Genomic DNA, 21,451 nt, shown 5'->3' with positions numbered 1-21,451 from the left:
CGGGCCGCGGCCTGTGGAGGGACCCGCACCGAGCCCTGTCCGGCTCGCGGCCCCCGGCCCGCTGCGGTTCCGCACACAAAAGGCGCTCCCCGCTCCTGGCAGCGCGCTTCCTATCAGCGCGTAGTTAATTGGGTGCTTTCACTCGGCCGTGAGCGTGACCGAGGTACAATAACCCAAATAATAGGGCCTTGTTACTGGCGACAGGCGATATCGTTTAGATCTTAATTGTTCGGTGTCGGAGTTACGAAAGAGTCGCGGTGCCGCTCGCGCTGTGCAGCCTTCGGGCGGCGGCGCCGCGAGGAGCGGGACGGCCCCGAGAGCCGGGCGGGGAGGGCGGCTCTGCTGCCCCGGGCTGCTGCTGCAGGAGCCCCAGCGCCGCGCCGGCTCTCGGTGCTGTCAGCGGAGCTTTGTTTTGGTCTACCACTGTGACTGAAAAGCGGAGCGTTTTTGGGTGTCCGGATACCTCGGCTCCATAAGTAGCGCTTTAAATGAAATGCCGTTTGCGTTGGCTTTCGTCTCGTTTAGGGGTTGGTCTGCTGAAGGAAGGGGAAGGCAGAGGGAAGTGCCGGGCACGCTGCTTTATCAAACTTCGAGTTCCTTTGATGGGGAGATTTTTCATGACGTGTTTTTTCTTCAAGAGCACCAACAGTAGTCACGCAGCGTATGTCCACGTTTGACATATTTCTAATTAGTGTTGACTGAACCTCCTTGATGCATTGCGTTCTGAAGAAGGTAGTGCTAAATGTTGCGAGCAACGATGTGTTAGGAGTAACGAACATAGAAGAGCAGGTCCTTTGGATAATGGAGACCATTCATTCTTGAAGCTACAGGGAAAGTGAGAAAATACATATTTTTTTTAATTATCTGAGGTCAGTTTAACTAGCTTGGAGGAATGTATAATTTGCAAACTATTCAATAATACTTAGAGAAACGTATGAGAGATTGAAGTGAGTTTGTGGCAGTGAAGAGTTCACATCATCTGACTGATGATGGAAAATACCGAAGTAACTGCAAGGACAGGGTGGCTGAATTCTTACCAAAAAGTGTTCTTTTATGTAGTTACTGAAGAATTTCAGTTACAAACGATATTTGCCCTACCTGATTTTCTGTTTCTATGTATTTCTGTAGCATATTCCTTAAAAAAAAAAAAACCAACGAAAAAACAAACCACCGTATACTGTTGAGAATGCACCATGGTAACGGTCCTCAGAATGCCCAGCGCCAGCTCCAGAGGTCCAGGTCCTTCACGGGCAGCGAGGGAGAAGAGCAACAAGCAAACCTACCCCAGTCCCCTGCAGCTTCTTTTGCACCTTCTGCAAGTCCATCTGCACCCCAATCCCCCAGTTACCAAATTCAGCAATTCATAATGAGTAGAAGCCCGGTGGCTGGTCAGAATGTGAACATCACCCTGCAGAACGTTGGACCGGTGGCTTCGGGAAACCAGCAGATAACGCTTACCCCGCTGCCAATTCCTAACCCGACATCGCCAAGTTTTCAGTTCAGCCCTCAGCAGAGACGGTTTGAGCATGGATCCCCATCCTATATTCAAGTCACGTCACCGCTGCCCCAGCAGGTTCAGTCTCAGAGCCCCACGCAGCCCAGCCCTGTGCCGGTGCAGACGTTACCAAATGTTCGGGCTGGTACCCCAGGCCCCGGCTTGGGTATGTGCAGCCAGAGCCCTACTAGAGGATTTGTGGACGCCAGCGTGCTCGTGAGGCAAATCAGCTTGAGTCCTTCGAATGGTGGGCACTTTGTGTATCAGGAAGGACCGGGGATTGCACAGATTGCACAAGGAGCTGCAGCACAGGTACAGCTTCCATCTTCTGGGACACCTGCTACGGTAAGGGAGCGCCGGCTTTCACAACCTCATTCACAGTCTGGTGGCACCATCCATCATCTTGGTCCTCAAAGTCCTGTAGCCAGCGGGGCAAACATGCAATCCTTGACTAGCCCGGGCCATATTACGACAACGAGCTTGCCACCCCAAATCAGCAATATTATCCAAGGGCAACTTATGCAACAGCAGCAGCAAGTGCTTCAAGGACAGCAGCTGAGCAGACCCATTGGCTACGACAGGGCTTCTGGGGGATTAATAGCCGGAGTTGGAGGACCCAGTGCATTTGGAATGACATCACCACCTCCTCCCACAAGTCCTTCACGGGCCACAGTGCCGCAGGGGCTGTCGAGCCTTCCTCTTACGCCTACAGTTAGTACGGCAGTGAAAAAACAACCCAAAAAACTGGAGGAGATACCTCCTGCCAACCAAGAGACTGCCCAAATGAGAAAGCAGTGTTTGGATCATCACCACAAGCAAATGGAAATTCTTAAGGAAACTTTTAAGGAGTGTTTGATTGAACTGTTTTTCCTGCAACATCTACAAGGGAATATGATGGACTTCTTAGCTTTTAAGAAGAAACATTGTGTTCCCCTGCAAGCCTACCTGAGGCAAAATGACTTGGATCTAGAGGAAGAAGAGGAGGAAGAGCAATCTGAGGTCATCAATGATGAGGTAAGAATCTGTTTGGTAATATTTTGGATTAAAATAGCAGCTGAAGTTGCGGCACCTGAATTGCAAAGCATTAGCTAGTGTGATGGTACCTGAAAAATCATTTTTTTTCTTGATGAAGTGTAGCAGTTTGTTAAAATGGCTGCTTTGAGAGAATGCCATCCTGCTTGGTGGTGTGATTCCACAAGTTGGTTTGAGCATGCCATCAGGTGCAAAAACAAAGAACAGAGAACTGAAAGGAACTTTCACTGTCCTGGTTAGTGTGTAAGCCAGCACACAAATGACGATGGCTTTGCTATGGAAGCTGTTCTAAGCTTTCAGAATGAACATATATCATAGATTAAATTGCATATTCTAGATTTACATGAACCAAAAAAGAGTAAACAAAAAGCCTCTTAAGAGGTTAACCTTTGTTTGGTTCTCGTGACTTCTAAGTATAGATGTTCCTGAGGCTTAGTGTTGCTGTGGCCAGCGAAAAACCCTGAAGTAATCTAATTATAATGTGTATGGGTCCACAGTAATGAATTAGTTTACTTAGGCTGTCTTGGAGCTTTGTGCATGCACTGCAATCTGAATGATAAAAAACAAGCTGTACTTAGACATGAAGTTAACTTTGTTATTTTATGCAAAGGTTTAAAGTAACTATTTGTGTACTAATGGCAAACGACTTGAAACAAGCTTGCTGCAAAGAGTTGCAGTGCAACTTTTCCTGCATGTTTGCACCTATTTGTGTAGATCCTGACCTGCAGCACAGCACAGCACAGCATGCCTTTGGGTGCTGGAGCAATGCCTGTCTTGCCAGTTAAGTGACAAGTGGCTGCAACAGTGTTGCTGTAACTGATGGCACTGTGTAAATAAATACCTTTTAAAATTTGCAAAAGTAAATATGGGCGTAGTTTTGCCCATAAAAAGATGAAACAAAGCCAATTATATAAAGAAATTCGTATTGCTTTGAAATATCTGTTAGAAATCAGAGTGTTCAGGGAACGTTGGTGCTTTTATATGCGATTGTATCTCCAGCTGGAATTTGTGCAGAATTTTAACGTTATAATAGAAAAAGTGTAATTTGTTCATTGTTTTGCAGTTATATTTCTTGACGAGGAAACCATTTCTGTTTTCTGATAATTCGGAAGGAAGCATTTCTTTCTATGTCCAATAACCTAAAAGCTATCGACAGCGGTATCCAGTGATTTTTCACTGTTTGTATTCTGTCCAGTTGTTGAGGTGTTCTGGTTGGGTTGCGTGTTTGTCTGCTGCAACACCAGCTGCTTTTAACTGCAGCATGCAAGTTTTGGGAGATCTTCGGTGGGTGTAAATTGTACAATGTCACTGAAATCAGTGGCACTGCTACAATTTACATCAGTTGAGGCTTTACCCCTGGGTCTGTCGGGTTCAGGCCCTCTTTTGTTTGTGATGACCGCTTGTCAGTTTAATGCCGGGGAATTTTGCAAGCTGCAGCAGCAGAAGTCTGTGTGTTTTCAAACAGCAAATCCTTTTGTGAGATTAAGACTTCTTTTGAGTATGTTCTTTCTTTGTATTTTTTTTTTGTCTTCTCTTTTATTTCCCCCCTCCCCTTCTTTATCACTTCCTGCTCAAGCAACGCACTTCATCCCTTGCCTGGAAGGGCGATCGCTGGCGGCTCCAGGCAGAGCGAATGGTGGCTGTGCTCATCGCTTGAATAAATGTTGGAGCTCTCTTCAGTTCAAACTGTCTGTCATGCTGATTTGTTGTCTGTTAGGAGCAGCAATCATGAATTTGAAACCACGCTTTTATGTAAACTGGATTTACGGAAGGTTTCCAGCGGTGGGAAGCCGCTGTAGATAGTCAAGGCTGGCTCTGCTCTTTGCAATGAGGCAGAGCTCGTCCCAAGCCGCGCTGCTGGCCGCCCGGTTGTCAGCCCCTCTTCAGTGAGGGGACGTCTGCACCGCCGGCGTGTTGGGCACTTAAAAACAAAGAAACAAACAAAAAAACAACAAAGCAACAAAGAAGAAAAAACTTTTAAAAAGAAAATGATTCTCCCTTCTTTTTTTTTCCCAAAATATTTCTCTCAGGTAAAGGTTGTGACAGGAAAGGATGGGCAGACTGGTACTCCTGTCGCTATAGCAACCCAGCTTCCTCCAAATGTTTCTGCTGCTTTTTCATCCCAGCAGCAACCATTTCAGGTACTTTTCAATGGTTCTAAAATGTAGTTTCATCCCAGATTTTTTTTCTTCATTCAGATTTGATATTTCTTAGATGAATTAGAATTTTCCCTAGAGCCCATCCCTTATCATCTAAACAAAACCAAAAACACTTTGCAATCTCCAAATGCATCAATATTAATGAAGCTCTGAGGAAGTTACATCTTTGTCTCCAGGTTGCTGGCTTATTTCATTAACTTTCAGCTTGAATGTTTTCGCTTTGGTTTGTTTGTCTTTTGTTTCCCTAATGCATTTGTTTCATTTGTGCATTCTGCATAGTGATAACATGGATTCTTTTGTCTGTGGCTTTGTAACTGTGGATTTCTTCTCAATTTCTTTCTTTCTTTTTTTTTTCTTTACGTATTAAAAGTTTTGAGTATGACTAGAGAAGGTTTTGGTGATACCTTCTGTGAAATGTTTCAAATAATGCTGATAACCCTCTAACGCTATTTTTTTAAGTAACTAACCCCTTTCCATTAGCTCTAACATAGATGTTGGAAAGAAGAAACTGAAGTGCTTATCTTCATTATTTAGGTCTTTTTTTTTTTCTTTTAACGTGAAAGAGCACCGAACAAAGCAGAGGAATAAATCTAATAGGAATTTTTCTTTTGTGCATCAGTGATGGTAGAAACTTCAAAGTGGAGCTGCTGTGTGCTTATGCAGCTGCCCTCAGCTCTGCGTTACCCGGCTCCGCTGCTTGTACACCCCGAGAAGTCACATGGCTGTACCCTGGTTCTCCTGCAACCACATTTTTTACCTTTTAGATTAATTACCCACGCTTAAAGATGTCCCACAGTGAGATACTCTGCTGTGCCTTGCAAGCTGTATGGACTGCACTGCCCTCCTCCTGGATTTGGAAAAGGGAGAGTTAAATGCAGTGTAGGGTGGGTTGTGTGCTCGTGTGTAACAAGTGGACGGTTCTCAGTGTGATTTCAGCAGTGCGTTGCTCGGTGACGGGCTCACGCTGAAGCTTGTTGTTACGGCCCATGCTGACATGATTATGAAGTCTCCTTAGGTACACAGTCTTCATCTAACCTGTTCAGAGCTCAGAGCTGTTCCAGGTTACCGATGACAGTGGTTAAGTTTACCACTGGGCTCTGGCTACACCAGCAAAGAAGTTCTTCTGAAGGTGTTAGAGCATTTCAGAGGTGTTCTGGGGTACATGCTAAAATTGTACGAAACTGGGTGGATGTGGTAATTCCCTTCAGCCCCAACTGTTAGCAGCAGGTATCAGCTCTTCCCATCAGACTTTGTAACTGTTTGCAGAGTAATAATCTGTCCTGATCAGCATCATTCAAATTGGGTGTGTAAGTGCAGCGCTTGGAATGATTGCTGGGAGCGTGCTGACCTCTGGAGAACTACGTTATTTTAATTAAACTTAGAACAGTTTTAGTCTAACTAAGTGTTATGTGGCTGCAATTTGTAAAGACGTAACTCTTTGCTCTTTGAAGTGCCTGGCCTGAATTAGGTGGTGATGATGCAGGCAGCTGGAGGCACACACTTCAGGAAATGCCGATGAAAACTCCTGAAGTAGACATGCATCCTGAAAATGTGAGAATATGGTCATCCAGAGTAAGAGTGCAGATGAGACAAGTGGCACTTGGAGCAGTCTGCAGAATGTGTCTCCTCCAGTTGTGCCTCAGAAAGCGTTGATTTCCAACAGCACACGAACAGGAGTTGTTAATTAATGCAGGAGCATTGTACAAAATACATTTCTGTGACTTACTTGAAATAATTCTCTAAATGTTTATGCATATTAAGCTCTGCCAGACGTTGGCTGTTGAACTTGAAATGTGCTGCATGTCTGCCTTGTGATAACACGAACACTTGAAAACTTGATCCATATTGAGTGTGATATGGAAGTGAGCTGCGGCCACTGCGGATGGATGTGAGTCAGACGTTTTTAAAACCAAAATTCACATCCAAGAGTGCAGCCATATCATTAGAGCAGCCACAAATGTCCCCTCAGCAGCAAAGAGATTGAAAGTTATTAATTCCTAGCTCTGGATAGAATCTGAGTGCTGTGAGATGTACGGAGCTCAGAAAGCACTGTTTGAAACCCAGCCATTCTTGGTGGCCGTGGTCTGCTTATTAGTGCTGTTCAGTGAAGCAATGAAGATAAAGGGTGGTGGCTGCTACAGTTAATTTCAGTATAAACTGGTGTTTATTTCCTTAGGCTTAACTTGCATTGGCAAGAATTTCTATTAAAAATTAGAGGGAAAAAAAAGACCCGTGAGTCAACTAGAAGATTCTTCTGGGACATTTCTGTCTTCGCTGTGTTGTCATAATATTTTTTCACAACCCATGCTGCACATGGATATGGTAGAGGCTCTCACTGCAAATTGCATGTGGAGAACTCAAGGCATCTTAGATTAGCTCATTTTATAGGCTGCAATACAGAAAGGCTGCTTTTTTATTTTCTGACAGAATCTGTGAAACCCTTTCTTTGCGTAGCCCTTATTTTTCCCATGGTAAGTTTCGTAGAAGAATATTGGACGCAGCGTGGCAAAAATTGAGGATAATTTAAAAATAAGGTTCAGAAACGCACCGAGCAGAGCTGGGCTCCTACGAACATTGATGGCATTAATAACTTGCTGGTGAAACTGAGAGCACAAGGAGCATGGAAATCATTCTAGAGCCCGACAAGTTTCGGTAAATCCTGCATGCGAGTTTGCCATTTGGGTTTGACACTGAACAAATTTTCCAGGCTATATTAACTGCCATCTTTGTCAATATTAATCATAATAATACTAAAATAAAGTTTTCATGCACTGCATAATCTTGCTGAAGCTAAGCTGCAACTTGCAGAATCAAAGCCCCGTGATTTGTTTTCCATCTTGATACTGGCAGTGCTTCCCAGTTCGTAGTGCTGATTCATAGGTGCGTGATATTTATGCTCCCACAAAATGTCTAGCATTTTCTGACGTGCTTCGAAGTGACATTAGTGTTGTAGCAATGTTGTGTTTCTCTTCATCATATTACTTCATGGGTGTCATTTGGGCAACAAATACAAGTCTAGTGGCTGGAAAACTGGAATTGAAATTGGCAAATTGCCTGAGATTCTTTTATTCTTAGTCATTATTCCTGAAATACTTCAAGTCTAAAGCTCACGGAGCTCTGTCCTGAGAGTGACAGTGGTGGAGACCCATGTAAGCTTAAAACTACCTTCAGGATGAGAATTAATTAGTTTATGATGTTTTGCAGTGAAAATGCTTTCACAAATGTGTCAACTCTCATTTCTTATTCTTCTATTGTCTTAATTATGACAGTTTCTGCGTAAATTCTTTTTCATCACCTACTTTCCCTTCTAGTTAATCCTATAGTGAAGACACAGTCATTAATTTCTCTTGTCAACTTTTTATTGAAGCTTTAAAGCTATACGAATATGTTGGTCTAATTTTGTTCCAGCCTTGTGCAAATGATAAAGAAAGGGTAATACATTAATGAAAACATTCATTTATTAAAAATGAAACCAGATTGCAAACGTGTACTACGTGTAACCACCTTCTTCTGTTCAGTTGCAATTTTGAAGTTCAAACTGATCAAAGAGTTCCAGTGCGACATGGACACCTGAAACTGTCTAGGAGATATTGAATCAACCTTGCTTTCTTCATTGTACTGAAGGCTTTGTTCTGTGCTGGTCTCTTTAGATCCATTTGTAAATTAACATCTTGGTGCCAGACTATCTACAGATTGAACTTTTGTGATTTGTTTTCTTTTTTTCCAATAGCAAACGCATACAGGGACTCCAGTAGCAGGGCCTGTGAACACCATAGAAATGGAGGCTTTTAAGAGGCAGCAGACACTGGCACCGGCAGGTATGTTTCCCAAGAAGTTGAGTTTATTTTCTTTATTTCTTTTTTCCAAACAGTTAACGGAGCCCACTGTTCAGTGATTCTTGAAACACGGTTTTGCCTTACCTTAAATTGGCAGATCCTCAGGACTATCTGTTGTGAATGGTGCTGCGTTTGGAGCGCACTCCGCTCACAATACGTAGGACTGGATCTGGCAAGCATGGAGGTGCTGTTAGGTTGCTTGTTCAGGCTAAGAAGATTGGAGACGGCCAACTGGAAGTTAAGGGACCCTGCCCTTGGAGCATCTTCGTCATAAATGCTACACATGTATAGTAGTCGTAGCTTTCTGAGCTAGTGTCGGAATCATGTGTAGTAGATTGCTTTGTAAAACTGAACCCATTCCATTGTACCATGCCATAAATGGAATTTGAATATCACAGATTCGTCTAAGAGACCACGAATTGAAGTGGGCCGTCATGGGATGGTTTTTCAGCATCCGGGTGTGGCTTCAGGAGTTCCGCTTCAACAGCTAATGCCAACGGCACAAGGTACTGTGTCACCACATGCCAGCTGCACATTAATTTAACAAGGAGACGTTAGTGATGGGACTAGAAACTTGGGCTCCCGGCCTTCCAAGATCCTGGCCCCACCACCTACCTCTCCTTGTAAATTAATACTTGGTATGCAATGCCTGGTTCGTTTAAGGAGCTGAGTGACGGGCTCCAGAAGTGCATGTGGGCATGGAAATACGTCACAGATGCTGATGCAGAACTTTTAATTTGAGAATCCTGGACCTGAGCCAATGGTTTGTGAAAAGGAAAACCTCCTCTAATTTGCAACATTCAAGAAAAAATTTTATTCGTTATTTGTGCCAAACTTTAGACTAAGCATTAGAGCCAATGTGCTAAGAACTAAGCATTATTTAGATTTAATACCATTATTTTAGGTTAAATTTCCATTAGCTCACCAGTCCTTTTTTTTTTTTTTTTTCTTTAAGTAGAGGACATTCAGAAGACATCTAATGATTTTTTTTTTTATAGTTACCGTGCTCCACCAAATTTTAGTTGCGATCCTGTGCATGAAATATTTCGTTGTTTATTGTAATAGTGATTTATTTTGTGATTGTGTTGTGGTATTTTCAAGTGATGGTGTCTTGTGGCAAAGTAAGTAACAAATTAGTCTGTTTGCAGTTGGTTTCCTCTTTATATGAGTAAAGAGCATTGGACCGTCTAATTTCATCTGGGTTGTGTTTCCTTTTGCTTTGTAGGTGGAATGCCTCCCACTCCTCAAACTGTGCAGCTGACTGGACAGAAGCAGAGCCAACAGCAGTACGACCCTTCCAAAGGCCCTCCTGTGCAGAACGCAGCAAGCCTGCATACGCCGCCACCGCAGCTGCCAGGGAGACTGCAACCTGTGAATGTCCCCATGACGTCTCTTCCAGCTGCACTGCAGATTTCGCAGCAGCAGCCACAGATAGTGGAATCTCCAACTCAGCCCCAGATTCAGGTGAAGATCCAGCCCCAAAGCGTGCCCCTGACTTCCGCTCCACTTCCAGCTCCGCTTCAGCAGCAGGTGCCACCAGCAATCCACGTACAAGGACAGACACCAAACCAAGTGTCTCAGCCACAAGCTACAATACAGCAACAGGTACGTGAGCTTCATTGGGGTGAGAATAAATCTGTATTTGTGCTCAGTACAATGTAAGAACATCGTCTTCGTGAAAATATGTGAGAAATGCCAGTATTTTAAAATCCTTCTAGACAAATGCATCTGGGGTAACCTGCAAACAAGAAGTCTTTCCTTATGTAAACGCAGGTGTGAATTTTTTACAGAATTAAAGTCTTCATTACGTTCTGCTGAAACGTAGACTAAGTGTTGAATACCAAACTCATCACTAACAAACGCGTTTCTTGGGCAGGCTGTGACTCTGACACGACCATCTGCAGATCCTGTTCAGGCTTCTCAGCGTCTTACAGCAAATATACTACCGCCTACCTCATCCGTTGCGCCAGCAGCTATCTCAGGCACAGCACCGCCTTCTACGTATCCAGTACAAACAAACAGGACCTCTCCAGCAACTAACAAGTCCCTATCTCCTATTGCATCAAAACCCCCAGGCTTAGCGGTGGCAGCAGCACCTAAAACACAAAGTCCGGCTCAGAATGCAGCAGTATTGCCACAGGACAATTCTCAAGAAAAGCTTGCTGAGCAAGTCAAGCTGGTAAGTATTTTTTCCCAAAACTTGTGAACAGTTAACACGTAACAGTTAATACAGGCAGTGTGCTTTAAATTTGACAACATCACAGAGAACTTGGTTTTTTTTGTTTTTATTTTTCATCACAAAATCAAGTTGTATTAATAATGAAGATACATTTATCTTCTGTGTTTCGCTGTGGATAAATATAGCTGCAGTTTCAGTTTATGAAAAAAACGGATGATTCGATCGCAGTTGACTTGTATCATAAATTGTTCATTGTGCTTCCTGGTGAGCCTTTTTATTCTGCTATTTAACAAAGTACCTCTTCTAATAAAGGTTCAAGTACTTTTTTGCATAAGTTGAATTTAGTTTAATATTGTTTCCATTAATGCAGTGTTCAGACTTGAGTTTTGTATCATGCTGTTACACTTTTTTTTTTTTGCTGTCAATTTATATTGATATAATAATAATTTATATTGAGTGTGAGCAGCTATTTTTATATTTGGCTATTTTAAGTGTATTCTGCAGCTCCTTTTAACTATATGCACTTCTTTTTGAGGAAAATCAAATCCATCAGCGAATAGCGGAACTAAGGAAGGAAGGCTTATGGTCCCTGAGGCGACTGCCTAAACTCCAAGAGGCTCCAAGGCCCAAATCTCACTGGGATTATTTGCTGGAAGAAATGCAATGGATGGCGACTGATTTTGCCCAAGAGAGAAAGTGGAAGATGGCAACTGCTAAGAAGGTACTTGAGAAACTTACAGATTTGAATCAGAGTGGTTGATCTTGGTAGCAATCAGCTTTGTAGCAAAGCTGTTTAAATGTGGTCATTGTTTTTCTTTTTTGCTCTATGGCCAGAAGTGATGGGAATATAAAGCACTGATTTTTACTTAAATGAGAAGCCTTGTTGTCAGCTTTGTATATTCTGGCATTTGGCTTGGACTTGATAATTTTATTGGCTACAGATACATGTAATAGTTTTGGGTTTTGTGTGCTTTGTTCCTCTGTAAATAACTTACTTAGGGGGCTCAGTAAATATGGTAACTTTGTCGTATTTAAATGTTACAGCTGTTGTGCCTATTTCACGTACCAATTATTCCCTTTTAATGAAGAGAAGCATGGCATTTTGTAAATAACTTCCATTGGGTGTGGTTGCCTTCTTCTCTCTTCACCTAAGAAAAAACTGTAGGAGAAAACATAGAGTACTGGGCAGCAGTTACAGAACTTTCTGTAGGGGAAGAGGGCAACACAGCAGGTATAATTCATTTAGCGATGGGATGAAAATTGGAGTGATGAAATATGTAAAATCTGCTTGCTTTAAAAAAAGCAAGCAGTTTCTGACAAAGAAACACACAGGGCAGATATGAAATGATCCTTCCCTTGGCAATGTGCTTCAAAGTTCTGAAAGTCAGCATGTTAGGGACCTCTGTTTGAATCAGCATTTAGCAGCCACTGACTTGTCATTCCCATTTGTACTTTTTGAACTCTTTTTACCTTTGGTCTCTTGACATTTTCTGGTGTAATTTCTGTGACTTCTTATGTGCTAATTCTTATGTTTCTAATTCCTGCATTGAGAAAGAGGAGTGAATTTGAAATTCCCTTCTTGGATTTTCCTTTTTCCTTTGCTTTCCATGTCTGTTGTTTTACTGACATGGTAAGAATTAGTAATAATGGAGCTAAGTGCTAACATATTTTGAAACTGCTGTCAACATCTGCCTGCTACTAACTAACATAAACTTAAGAAATGCAATGATGTGTATTCTGAAGTAAGCTAATTCAGTATTCATGGCATTGCAGATGGTGAGAACCGTGGCCCGTTATCATGAGGAGAAGAAACTTAATGAAGAGCGAGCTAAAAGGGAAGAACAAAACAAACTCAGGCGAATTGCTGCATCAATTGCCAGAGAAATAGAATACTTCTGGTCTAACATTGAGCAGGTAAAATATCAACTTACTAGTGCATGAGTGGGTTACACTGTTATTTTTTTCTGATCTTCAATAATGTATTTATAAAATTGAAGCATTTTACTTTATTTACCTTATAGGTCGTTGAGATAAAACTGCAAATTGAATTTCAAGAGAAAAGGAAAAAAGCTTTGAATTTAAAGAAAATTTCAAGGAGAGGTAATTGCGTTTCTTTTTGTAAGAAATTCAGTTTAAATTCTGTTGCTGTTTCACATAGTTTCATTCAATGGGTTTTCATCTTGCTGGCAATAGAATTGTGCAATGCTAATAATGGATCGTGTACAGATCCGAGCTGTGAGTTATGGTAATTTTTTCTACTTGATTTTGTTAGTACCAGTTATGTTTGCTGCTGAATACTTTTAAAAGCTAATGCAAGAAGTATAGAATTGCTAAATGACTGTTAGAATCAGAGAGCGTTTGGGGATGGAAAGGATCTTAAAGCTCAACTAGTTCCAACTTCTGCCACAGGCAGTAACAGCTCCCATTAGAGCAGGTTGCCCAAAGCCCCATCCAGCCTGGCCTTGGAGCCTTTTAAGGGATGGGGCATCCACAGCTTCTCTCAGCAGCTGTTCCACTGCCTCACCACTCTCATGGTAAAGAATTTCTTCCTGCTGTCTAATCCACCTCTACGTTCTTTTAGTTTAAAACATTACTTACTTACATAGAGAGTCATAATTTTTCAGGTAAGGATGCAAAAGCTTCAGAAGACCTTTTATTGGAAAAAGAAGGTGAAATGGTAAGGCTTTCTGTCTCTTTAAAAATCAGTAAATAGCTTAAGAATGACTGCCTGCATGACAACCAGTTTTGATAAACGTGAAACATCTTCCTTGTGTATGCAGTGATGACAAGCAGATTTCTGTAAGTTACTGTCATCTGAAAATATTGTCACAAGCACAAATATCATTCTTTCTGGTTACAAGCAATAACTTTTAATGTTGAGTAGGGGGACTGGATTGTGGTTGATATGTGTCTTTTAAAGGAAGTATTCATATTTATTCAGTGGCTTTGAATCAGTAATTGTAAGATTTTAAGACCGAAAAAATACAATGATTGCTGGACTTTGTTTTGGGCAGGAATTTCTTCTGCTGTAGCCAGGGGTAAACTTCCTGAGGCACAAGAGTGTGTATTTGTCTGTTCTTCAGGCTACTAGTTCATCTGCTGACGTATGCTACAGAGTGGATTAAACCGAACAGAAGTTAAATATCTTTAGCACTAGGTGAAATGTGTACTAGGACTCTGTAAGAAAACTGTTAGGTCAGGGCTTGAACTGCTGATTGTGCACCTGGTGAAGGGGTGTGGCTGGCCCAGGGAGCGCAGGCAAAAATTGTTTGCAGCTGTGCTCCCCACCTGGGCAAAAGGGGTGGACCCAAGATGTAGCCGCCCTGGGCTCATGTAAGGGCCAGCCAGGGGAGAAAGAGCAGCTTTTGGACCTGTGCTGCTGCTTGAGAAGGAGTGTTGTACAGCCAGAGGGCCCTTTCACCAGCTGGGTGAGTTCAGCTCTGCTTTCTGTATCTGACTGTTGGCCTACCTGCAAATACTTTGCCTGGCGTTACCGAGAACCTGTCAGAAGTCATTTCACTTCTTCGTGAGCAGAGCAGCCTCCTTGGGTACCTCTGTACGATTTGGGGGGGTGCTGGAGAACAAGCAAGGGATTGTTCTGTGGCTCTGAGCCATCTGGTATGGCACAGATGATGCCTGCTTGCTGAAATGCTCCCCTGTCTCTAAGCAGAGTGCTGGCATCTGCATTTTCTGTTGGGAACGAGCTTTACCATGTGTTTCAGATAAACTGTGGGCACAGCACTGTTTGTGGCTCCTAATTTGCACAGGCTGAGCCATGCTGTGGTGTATGCTGCATGGTTGAGATTGAATGATTGCAGACTAGCGTGTAAGCCTGTGCGTAATCCTTTTTCTATTGACTAGCAAACACTTGAGTCTTTGATTCCAACCATGACAGAATTTTTGTGTCTCAGGACTGCTTTTAAGGGAAAGAGTCTGCTGCTACTCTGTGCCACAGCTGGGCCACAAACATTTGAAATAGCTAATTGCAGGCTGTCTTCAGTGTAGAGGCAGAGTATCTGCATCTGTGTAAGTGGAGCAGGTGAAAATGTATTGCTGAGAGCTATTAAGGGTCTTTGAACCTGAGGTGGTCATGTGCTTTTGCAGTGTGCTTTTGCAGGTGGTGGTCCAGCTGAGAGTAGCTGGTAGATCACCAAGTAAAGCAGGTGGATATGTTCCAACTGCAAAGGGAATTTTCACTTTTGGGCTTAAAGAAAGTGTACATGTTTCAGATGGAATTACAGGGTTTGATTGATGTGCGCTGTGGAAAACCTTTATCTTTGTTCTTAATATTAAAAAAGAGAGTTTAGCAACAAGTGTTGGGGAGAAAGTAATTGATTTTGACACAGATACTGCAAAGGTATTTCCAGTTTTGTTCTGCTTTTGTGTGACCAGGAAAGCATTAAATGTCTATTAGTGATTGTTGCTGTCATTGCAAGGCACTTGCATTCATTAGAAATACAAAAAAATACCCCAAACAAACAAACCAAAAAATCCTAGCTTTGTTTTCTATGATCTTAAATATTGTGTTTATTGAATGCTAGGGTTCTTCATCGTGTGGGAGGAAAAGAAAGGCAAGCACTTCTTTGACTGATGAGGAAGGTATGTTACTTTTCAAAGTTGTGTGTCTATAGTGTAGTACATAAGTTATATGTTAAAAACTTGAAGCCACTGGTGTTCAGTCTGTTACTGCATAGACTTGATGATTTTCACAAAACAGATGCCAACCCTGATTGACTTCTTAGATCAAATAGTCAACTGTGGAAAGAGCTTCATTGTAAACTTGGAAATAAAACTTTCCCTGGAAACAAAATGCCGTCTTTGTTGGTAGATCTTAATTTTGTCTCTCCTCATTCCTTTGTTTCCCAAACCTTACTAGTGGTCTTAAACTTCTGTTGAAGCTTTCAGACTGAATAACCATCTACTTCAGTGACTTTCTTGTGAAGACATCCGTGTCATGTTTCTGACAAGGAAAATCCCCAGTTTAAAGCTACAAAATAATCTACCTCTGGGGACCGCTGTCAGCCAACACTAAGTTGTTCTGCCTTTTGTCTCAAGACAGAAACACTTCCCTCCTTTTCATATAAAGACTTTTTAACTTCTAGGCATAACTATTTTTGGATTTTCTTGTTTTCTAGCTACATATGTCATTCTTTTTGAAACCTGCTAACGTAATATTCTGTTAGTACCCTTGAACGATGCATAGTTATAAGCTTCCTGAATTACAGTGTAATTTGAATGCCACAGTTAGCACTTGTTTTGATTTTAGTTGAAGATGAGGAAGAGACAATTGAAGAACAAGAAGCTAAAGAAGGAAATATAAACCATCAAACTGAATTATCTAACCTAGTTAAAGAAGGTAAGTGTGTAGCTTCATTCTTCTCTCTGGTGGGCTCTGAAACAACAGGTGAGAACGTGCCATGGTTATTGTATTTGTAAATAAGGTTAGTTTATGGGATGGTGATGGGCATCTGTACTTGATAAAGGAGCTTGTGTCCTTAACTAGTTATCAAGCAAGGTAGCTTGAGGAAAAAAGTCTCTGTCAAAGCACTGCTTTTTCACACCAAAAGACTCTCACCGTAAGGTCTAGCTCTGTGTATTAAATATTGAAAAACAGAAGTGTATCAGAGTGAACATGAACAGTTTGTCATCAGCTGTCTTGAGTATCTCAGGGGTTTTGTGATACACCTGGTAAGTCTGAAATGATGCAGAAGGGCTGGTCTTGGGGGGGGTGTAAGTACCTGAAAGGTAAGGGGCTTTGAGAGACAATGCTTGGGCTGGCAGTTTGCTTTCTGTAGCAACTTACAATAACTGCTGTACAGAGCTTGGTGTATGCACGTGTCCCATAGGGATCACTTCAGCTATGATGGTAAAAACCTTGCTGATTTTCAGAGGCAAGCTGCCCATTAAGCTAGGCCTGCTTAGCAATTAATATGCAGTTTCCAAATCCATTTGTTTGGTCTGTTTAGCAGCTTAGTGGCTGCAGCCAGCTGGCCAGTTGCAGGGATTATAACTCTTGGCTGGTCAGCCAAGTTCCTAATTAGAATGTTTCTTGATTGATTGGCCTTTAACAGCATGTACCTCGACAAATCAGAGGAAGGATCATAGAAATGCTGGTCAGCAGAGTTGAGGTGCAGTTCAGTTTTGAAGCTCCGAAGTCTTCAATTGTCTTTCAGCCCCTCTGATTTGTTGCCTCTGCATTTCCAACCAGTAGCTTACTGTCAGTTTGGATCTTGGGTTGTAGTGTAGTAAAAAGCAAGCTGGTTGAGCAAACTATTTGGTGTAATGCCAAGTGTTCTTTGTAATCTGGGTTGTTAAATAAATACTACTATCCTGCAAGTAGCAATTACCTCTTCAATTAACTTCTGATTAGAGGACTGGTTTTATACAAGTGAAGAATTTCCTAGATTAAAGATAATGGTATCATTTAGTAAAAGCCTTGGTATTTATTAACTTGTGTGTTAATGACTTTCAGCTGAACTGCCTCTGGAAGATCTGCTGAAGATGTATGAAGGTGCCTTTTCTGAAAGTTTTCACTGGCCCCAGCCTAAACCTGACAGTGAAGAGGACAGCAGCGAGGAAGGTAAATCACTTTTTGTCTCAAAGAAAATGTTAACTTACGAGGTGAAACAACTTGAGTTACTCCCAGGGTCTCTGTTAAAAGACAAGGGAAAACAAATATTGAGTGACTCATATCTGAAATTATTTTTATTTTTTAAGTGATGAGCAATGTTCTCTACAAAAATGAATGGAAAATACAGTGGCTTTCTGTAGAAATACTGTTAGATTTATTCCTCTTCTTACTAAATATTTTTAGATAATGGTCTGTGAAGAATTTCTTTGTTTCATTACTCAGTTTATGCTACGGGAATAAAATTTTCTAGCCTTAGAGTTATATGTGAGACTTTGAGGAGCAACTGTGAGCGATAAAGGAGCCTCTCCACACTGAATAAAACAGCATGCATAATAGTTATTATTACACAGTTGCCATCTGTTCTACACTGAAGTGATGATAAAATGAAATATTTAAAGAGAGATTTTAGATATTATGAAAATACCTCTGTAGAAGTTGTAAAAAGCTAATGGTCCTGTTCACCTACCTAATGGTGAACAGCTAGAACATGCTTGTGTTTCCAGGTTTAAGTTACTTTCTTGTTATTGTCCACCTGTACTCAACTCTTCTCCCAGGGAACAGGCAAGAGGACAAGAGGAGATGGCCTCAAGTTGTGCCAGGGGAGGTTTGAGTTGGGTATTAGGAAAAACTTGGTCTCTGAAAGAGTGGTCAGACACTGGAGGAGGCTGCCCTTGGTAGTAGTGGAATCACCAACTCTGGAGGTGTTCCAGAAACATGTAGATGTGGTACTTAGGGACGTGGTTTAGTGGGCAATATTGGAAGTAGGTGGACAGTTGGACTAGATGATTTTGGAGCTCTTTTCCAACCTTAATGATTCTGTGATTCTATTCTATGACCATGTAATTGTTTCTTTTTAGACTCTTATCTGAGTGCTAACCAGCTCAGTTACTTTGTGTAGCTGATTCTTAAGTTTATATTTATTTTCAATGCCGATGTCATTTATGTCTCACAGAAATGGATGACCATATGTCTGATAGAGAAAGTCCTCAGAAAGAAGTTGTCCTCATAGACTCGCTTCTCAGCATTGACCAGTACAAGAGTATAGACAGATCAAGCCCTCCAAAGAAGCACATGCGAGACATATCAGAAGTTGCTGCAGCAGCAGAAGTGCTGTTACCTAAAGGCAGCTCAAGGATAACAACAGCGGTAAAACTCCTATTTTCTGCTACTGTGTGTGCTTTACATAAAGAATGCTTTTTGCATGATTTAGCAGATTTTAGCCACAGGTAACAGTAAATATTTCCTATCTATGGAACCATACAATGAATATGTTTTGTTATATGCTCTGTGAATTTAACTAAAAGTAACAATTCATTCTCACTACAGGTGAAATACAATACTCCATCTCTATTATATGGGCCTCTCAGAGAATATCAGAAGATCGGGCTGGATTGGTTAGCAAAACTGTATAGGAAAAATCTCAATGGCATTCTGGCAGATGAGGCTGGGCTTGGAAAAACAGTGCAAATTATTGCCTTTTTTGCACACTTGGCTTGTAATGAAGGTACGTTAATTTACCTCACAATTTTAGATAGGTACTGGGCCAGCATTACCTTTGTCAATTGTAGCTTAAGAATGCAAGTAAGGCAAAGCTTTTGGAACTAGTATCTTTTATTGAAGATAACAAATAATTAGTCACTTAATTTCTTCTGTTGTTGTTGAATCTCACTTTTAACAATGAATTTAGTAATGCTTCAATTTAAAAATCAGGGTTGAAGATAAGTCACATAAATTATCAGGAGTCTCTTCCTATTTTTAAACTAGGTAACTGGGGTCCTCACCTTGTTGTTGTACGGAGCTGTAACATTCTGAAATGGGAGCTGGAGTTGAAACGCTGGTGCCCAGGGTTGAAGATTCTTCTCTACTTTGGCAGCCAAAGAGAACTAAGGGCAAAGAGACAGGTACTGTATTTTGCAGCTCTTACACTATTATGTTTTTCGTTGTAGATGGCAAGACTTTTCTCTTAACCTGTATTTGTCTGTATGTTCCTTCCACCTTGATGGGGTGTGAAAAGTTCTTAGCACTGCAGGTTGCTTTACAAGAGGACTTACATCTAACAGTTCTAGGTTTGGAAGGCATCTTTGGGGCTCCCTTGGTATTGATGAACGCATGCAATACTTAAACTGCAGTCAGTTCAGAAAGTAGATTAAAGACAAGACTCTCTTTTAGAGTTCTTTGGGTCATAGTATTATGAAGATGTAGCAAGATGTGAGATACCAGAGTGTTCTGCCTCAACTTTTGTTTCATTGTTTATTTCCTCTTCTGTAGGAATGGTCAGAACCCAACAGCTTTAATGTGTGCATCACTTCCTACAAGCAGCTGTTCAAAGGCCACCCAGCATTTATGAAAATGCGATGGAAGTACTTAATAGTAGATGAGATGCAACAAATAAAGAACATGACTGAGAAACACTGGGAAGCACTTTTCAGTCTGCGCAGGTACAGATTAGAGCATTAGTTTTGTGCTGGCAGTGGGTTTTTCTTAATGTCTCATGAGTTAAGAATACTTTGGTCTGTCCAAATTCCATACCATTTACCAGTACTCAGCTATAGAGGTATCCCTGCTTGGAGCAATCTGAATACAGAGAAATGCTCAGGATCTTTTAGGTGTCTCTTCTGTAACGATAGTACTTCTCTTTGCTGATAATCTGTGTTTCAAAACTGGTTCTCTTGTGTGTTCTGGTATTTTGCAATGAGGAAGCTAGTTAGGTGGTATACTCAAGATTAAAAAGAAAAATTATCCTAGGTTGAACTTAATTAGCACTACTTATTTTGGCAGACCTAAAGCGACTGTATTTGAATATTGGTCTCATTTTTATAATGATGCTATATTGGCTAAAAATGCTCTTTTACTATTTACAGCCAACATCGTTTGCTTCTGATAGACACTCCTTTGCATAACACGTTGATGGAGCTGTGGACCATGGTACACTTCCTGATTCCAGGAATTTCCAGACCTTATCTAGATTTTCCAGTAAAAGCACCTAATGAGGAGAACCAGGATTATTGCCATAAACTGGTCATCAGGTTACACAGGGTATGTTGTCATTTCATTTCTTATGTGACCTTCTACAGTAGCTGTTTTAAAATCTGTTGTAAGAATAAGGAAGAAAGGGAAAGATAAGGTTTAGCTCTTGATTTTTGGCCGTTCTTATTACTTTGTTCAGTTCAGACAGAAGAAAGTCCAGCTGTAAGCAGGACTACCATAAAAGTACCATAAAAGTAAAGTATAGAGGTTTCTTTCAAAATCTGAGCCTCATGGTTTTTAAAGCATAACATGCAAAACTCGAAGAAGTAGTAATGCTTATACAGCAGTGTGTGTTCAGTTTGGCTGTGTGTGGCTTATGAGGTTTGTCACATAAATATATTGGTGTGAATGAGTTTAGCTTCCTGTTGTAAAACTGTGTCTTTGAAGTGAGAGAAGTTTTTTTGTTCAATTATGGAATGTTTCAGATGATTCAGCCGTTCATTTTGCGAAGATCAAAGAGAGATGTTGAAAAGCAGCTAACAAAGAAATACGAGCATGTGCTGAAGTGTCGTCTTTCTAGTCGACAAAAAGCCATGTATGAAGATGTCATATTACAACCAGGGTAAGGAGTTAAAGGGGAATAAAAGTGCTGTCTTTTTTGCTGCTTAAGCAAGGTGATCTGGTTAGGAAGTCACAGCTGGGATTATTTTTCTGAATGACCAATAGAATAGTTTTCCTCCATGACCATTGAGTAGAATGCGATTGTGCTGTAAACTAAAATGACAGCTCAGTGTTGCTGTGAGCCTAATGAAGAACCCACGCTTTTACATCTTGGACCAAACATTCAAATAGTAATTGCTCAATTTTGCATCTGCTTGGTTTCAAGATTTCTCTCTTATGTGTGGTTCTTTATTATCTAAAGCCCAAAATATTTCTGCCTTTACCCTGTTACTTGTGCTGTAATAGCAAGTGGTTATTATCGGGTGAAGTGGTGGTACAGATACAAAACAAAGGAATTTGAAGGACAGGGAGTTGATAACGTTGTAACTGACTTTAAGGTAGCACTGGTCCCTAAACTTCATGTTTCCAAATCTATATTTACTGTAGTGCTATTTTAAATGCTTTAGAAACACTTAGGTAAAGTCGAAGCTT

The 21,451-nt window shown here is 41.2% G+C and overlaps 1 protein-coding gene across 10 annotated transcripts in view; it reads left to right on the top strand.

Moving 5' to 3' along the window:
* The window catches only part of EP400 (E1A binding protein p400), a 46,625-nt gene that overhangs the window by 364 nt on the left and 24,810 nt on the right, over positions 1–21,451 (top strand). For 6 of the 10 annotated variants that reach the window (XM_021412943.1, XM_021412945.1, XM_021412942.1 and 3 more), the window contains exons 2-20: positions 1,129–2,509; positions 4,558–4,668; positions 8,417–8,504; positions 8,921–9,028; positions 9,748–10,127; positions 10,399–10,701; positions 11,237–11,422; positions 12,475–12,615; positions 12,723–12,801; positions 13,326–13,378; positions 15,243–15,300; positions 15,968–16,057; positions 17,174–17,281; positions 18,285–18,478; positions 18,659–18,836; positions 19,097–19,233; positions 19,601–19,770; positions 20,194–20,368; positions 20,785–20,921. In XM_021412943.1, coding sequence (XP_021268618.1) covers positions 1,187–2,509; positions 4,558–4,668; positions 8,417–8,504; positions 8,921–9,028; positions 9,748–10,127; positions 10,399–10,701; positions 11,237–11,422; positions 12,475–12,615; positions 12,723–12,801; positions 13,326–13,378; positions 15,243–15,300; positions 15,968–16,057; positions 17,174–17,281; positions 18,285–18,478; positions 18,659–18,836; positions 19,097–19,233; positions 19,601–19,770; positions 20,194–20,368; positions 20,785–20,921 — 4,019 coding nt within the window. In that variant the 5' untranslated portion in view covers positions 1,129–1,186. Of the gene's footprint in view, positions 1–1,128; positions 2,510–4,557; positions 4,669–8,416; positions 8,505–8,920; positions 9,029–9,747; positions 10,128–10,398; positions 10,702–11,236; positions 11,423–12,474; positions 12,616–12,722; positions 12,802–13,325; positions 13,379–15,242; positions 15,301–15,967; positions 16,058–17,173; positions 17,282–18,284; positions 18,479–18,658; positions 18,837–19,096; positions 19,234–19,600; positions 19,771–20,193; positions 20,369–20,784; positions 20,922–21,451 lie in introns of those variants that run through there. The other 4 variants (XM_021412941.1, XM_021412947.1, XM_021412946.1 and 1 more) reach the window with 4 other exon arrangements.

The sequence above is a fragment of the Numida meleagris genome, chromosome 14 (assembly GCF_002078875.1).
Source record: "Numida meleagris isolate 19003 breed g44 Domestic line chromosome 14, NumMel1.0, whole genome shotgun sequence".
Classification (NCBI taxonomy): Eukaryota; Metazoa; Chordata; class Aves; order Galliformes; family Numididae; genus Numida; species Numida meleagris.
The sequence above is the reverse complement of the archived record's forward strand: the minus strand, read 5'-3'. Positions and strand labels throughout refer to the sequence as shown.